Raw genomic sequence first — 4,111 nt, 5'->3', positions numbered from 1 at the left:
AATTATATTATAACTTATAAAATTAATTGTTTGCTTATTTGCAATATTTCGGTTGATTTATCAATAAATAAATTAGTTGGGTTTTCTTTTTTTTTTTCCTGTTAGATTGATTAGACGGTGTAACTTACATAGGGAGATCCATGGATGTGAAAAGGAGGTGGGTGCCATCCATCCACCACTTGCATGACTTTATTGCACCAAATTTTGTTCAAACTATAGATTTGGATCCACTATAGTACTAATCTCAATGGAAATAGCTAGGAACAATTTTGAACAATCTATGTTTTGATTTGTGCATTTAATTTGAAGGAAAATGTTAAAACATTCCCACATCATTTAAATAATTACAATAAAAGAAAAGACAATCAACAATTTATACTTGTCTTAGAAATTTTATGGAGTTAAGGATCAATGACAAATTTGAAACTGGTACGTATACAGTGTTATTTTATGTATTTATTGATATTAAACTTGTACTACATACAAGTACTTTTTTTACTATTTATTACCAAAAGAGAGAGTGCAATCCAAGGGGAAAGGTGGACATGATTTTTACAATAAAAATTGGAAAATTAAGCCTAAAATTAGTAGAAGTAAGTTGAATAACAATAAATGAAAGAGGGAAAGAATACCATAGAAACCACAAGAATTTATAGTAGTATATATACTTTACAAAATATGATTAATTTACTTTCACCACCTTCCCTATTCACTAAATATTTTCAAGAATCAATCACAAAGCTTTAGTATAATATTTTAAAAAAATTTTAAATTATTTAAAAAATTTTAAATAAATTTTTATTTTTTTTATTATGTTCAATCAAATACTTATACTTTTATTTTGAGTCGAACAAACTAATTAAGAGTTGTCTAACTATTATTAGTTAAAATTGTATTTTTTATTCTATGTTATATGATGTTGAGGTGATATATTGACATGTTATAATGTATAATGACGTGATATAATAATATAGAAATATGACATTTTTACTCTTTATGTGAATATCATGTTAACACTTTATGATATAAAATGATAAATAATATTTTAATTAATAATAATTAATTAATTATTAATAATAAAAGTTTATTTGATAAAAATAGAAATATAAGAAATTGATTAAATGTAATAAAAAATAAAATTTTATTTAAAATTTTTTAAATAATTTATTTATTTATTTTTTATTAACATCATGCCTTTAAACAACCTCTGGCCAAACCTAAACCAAAAATTTTTATCTAACACTCTAGATATTCTTGGCCCAAAGCATATAGTATATCATAATATTTGACTCTTATGGGTTGGACAAAGATATAATCCAAGCCATAATTAAGATAAAATATTTTTTAAAAACATTTTTATCATTTATTTTTTACAACACAGGCAGTCACAATTTCTGAGGTTACTTATTTATCTATGAAAAAGAAAAAGAAAAAGAAAATGTAGAACATGATTTGTTGGTAAACGCCTCCCACCGTTCCACGTCACCTAGAAAAAAAAAACGTGTCTACCCGTCTCACGGTAGCAGCAGATTATTCTTCCTTTTTAACTAACGCCACTGAGGGAGAAGGCTGAAGGCCTGCTTTCGCTGCTTAAAACGCTCTTCACGTCTCTTGTTATGGTCTTTATCTTCGCCACTCGCTGACTCCTTCAGTTCTCCCTTGTTCATTTTGTCATTTCCTTATATTCTACATCTTTGCAGACGTGCTTCATTTTTGCATTCTGGGGTGCTTATTTTCTGCCCATTTAGTCGTTCTCTTTGACCCCTTAATTACAATGTTTTAATGCAATTTTTCTTTTCTGATTTCTTCTGTCATAGCTTACCAAGATTTTTGTGGGTTTGCATGATTTTCTTGTTTGCTTAATTGCAAAAGTTTCCAAGAAAATGGCTGTAGAACTTTGCTCAGAAAATTCTGGTATGAGTCCAAGGATTTCGTTTTCTCATGATCTTTGTCATTTTGATGTTGTGCCCGTTGAGCAACGCCCTCTTAGGTCAAAATCTTCAGGCTTAAATTCAAGCATTGATTTCGACTTCTGCGTCCGTGAAAGCTTGGAGCAACAATCATCATCAGCTGATGAGCTTTTCTCTGATGGAAAAATCCTTCCCACTGAGATCAAGAAAACGAACGTCCCATCGAAACAAACTGATCAATCTACATCCCCACTGCCATTGCCACGATCAAATTCTGTTCATGACGATGCTAACATTAACGAGACTTCGAAGAAAGAAAGCTCCAAAGAGAACAAGATTACGCGGGACGAAACAGGGGATGACGTAGATGAGAAGCAAAGTTCCAAGTCGTTTTGGCGTTTCAAGAGGAGTAGCAGCTTGAATTGTGGGAGTGGATATGGGAGAAGCTTGTGTCCCTTGCCACTTTTGTCAAGAAGCAATTCAACAGGCTCTACACCAAATGTTAAACAAGCTTCAATTTCGAAAGATTCCCATCACCATAAGCAGAATGCACAGAAACATGCTACTAATTCCTCCTATAAGTCTTCAACAAGTTATCAGAAGCCTCCATTGAGGAAGGGTTATAAGCCTTATGGTAATGTTGTTCAAGTTAACCCTGTCCTGAATGTTCCTTCTGGCAATATGTTTGGTTTAGGTTCAATCTTCTTCACTGGCAAAGATAAGAACCACAGGAAGAAATAATTGATAATTCACTCTAATCATGATTACGTTTTTCCACCTTGAAGATTTGTTGGATTGGTGTTTTCTTTTTTTTTTTTTTATCTTTTTCCTATTTCCATTTCTGTTTGTTGATTGCCATGTGAGTAGGAGAACTGAATGTAGTATGGATAGGCCAAAAAAGAAACAACAAAGAAGCAAAGACATTTCTCTTAAGAAGACAAAAGAAGATAGAAATGTCAATGGATGGAGGGCCAGGGGGAAAGATATAATTCAATGGCACATGCTTTGGAAAAACAAAAATGACAGGTAACCACTGCTTCCACGGTTGTCACATGCTGTTTTCTGTTTTTTTCTCTTCTCTTCGCACTGGTATTTGCTCTGCAAACCTCATTTTCTTTCTGTATATAGTACGTTTTAAGTTTGCTGGCGATGGTATCTTGGAATCTTACTTGATTTTTGGTCTTCGGAGAAAATATAAATCGGTTGGTTTCTGATTGTTCTTGTTTGGATTGACAGATTGTGAGAAAACTAGTTGCTGTAATTAGTTAATTCATCAAGATGAATCAAAGAACAACAGTTATATACTCTCATTTACTGCTTACTTTCCATTGGCGCACACAAGTCATGTTTCACCCTGTAAAAGAAGTGGAGCTTGAATCCTGTTATGGCTTGAGCTAGTTATCCAACTACAATTCCAAAAAGAAGTACTACAAGGTTCAATATAATTGTAAAAGATGTTTTTAGCATCAAAGCTTAATAGAACTGGACTTGAGTTCGTCTCAATATTTTCCACCTCTTCAAAGTCATTATACGGTTGCTATGATCAAAGAAAGATAACTGGAATAATGGGATTTTTATGCTTACTTGCAAATAAGATGGATCTGCTCTTTTACCATAGTTCTCGTAATATGCAGATTTGAATACTTGATCAAGCTAATAGAGAGTTAACAGGGAGATTGCCAGAGATACTGTGAAGCAAAAAAGATGCCATGCTTTGTACTTTATTAGTTGTATATTTCTTATTCTTCTAGATTCTAGTTCACACATGATTCATGCACTATTGATTTCCTTAGTGTTTAAGGGCTTTAAAATGGCTGTTTATCCAGCAAATTTTGAGCATAATATAAAAAGGGTGCTTCATTTTGCTAGAGGAATAATTCTGCTTTTGGTTGTAATTGTCAAATGGATGATGTTTATAATCTGGATTCCTTTGAAAATTATAGTGTTATGTAGCTTTTTCAGTCATGAATAGCTCTTTTCTATCAGTTCATCTATCCAGTCATGAAAATCATAATACAGCAATATTAGGCATTGGTCTTGGCAAATCAAATCATTGATCAATGCATGGTTCTCTGGGAACTTTTGTCCCAATCTGGTGTTCGGTAAATTTTTGTTTCAGCTTTCTAGTTCTAAGAAACCAAAAGACATATTGATAGGTACACCTAAGCTTGCCTTTGGTTAGGTGGCATTACTTTTGATTG

General features: G+C 32.3%; 1 protein-coding gene across 3 annotated transcripts; it reads left to right on the top strand.

The window, feature by feature from the left end:
- Positions 1 to 1,559: 1,559 nt before the first annotated feature.
- Positions 1,560 to 3,875, top strand: LOC110425785 (membrane-associated kinase regulator). 3 transcript variants are annotated; one of them, XM_021440788.2, is made up of 2 exons: positions 1,560 to 2,936; positions 3,545 to 3,875. In XM_021440788.2, exon 1 carries the CDS (start codon positions 1,884 to 1,886, stop codon positions 2,649 to 2,651), a length of 768 nt encoding a protein of 255 aa, XP_021296463.1. In that variant the 5' UTR covers positions 1,560 to 1,883; the 3' UTR covers positions 2,652 to 2,936; positions 3,545 to 3,875. The 3 variants fall into 3 exon arrangements, with proteins under 3 accessions (XP_021296463.1, XP_089641307.1, XP_021296462.1); XM_089785181.1 differs by having other exon boundaries at positions 1,560 to 3,344; XM_021440787.2 differs by lacking the exon at positions 3,545 to 3,875 and adding an exon at positions 3,147 to 3,220.
- The last annotated feature ends 236 nt before the right edge of the window (positions 3,876 to 4,111 follow it).

Source organism: Theobroma umbraticum, unplaced genomic scaffold (assembly GCF_002168275.2).
Source record: "Theobroma umbraticum cultivar Fairchild unplaced genomic scaffold, ASM216827v3 scaffold_12.1, whole genome shotgun sequence".
NCBI lineage: Eukaryota > Viridiplantae > Streptophyta > Magnoliopsida > Malvales > Malvaceae > Theobroma > Theobroma umbraticum.
Note: the sequence above shows the minus strand (reverse complement) of the source record. Positions and strands in the feature narration are given on the sequence as shown.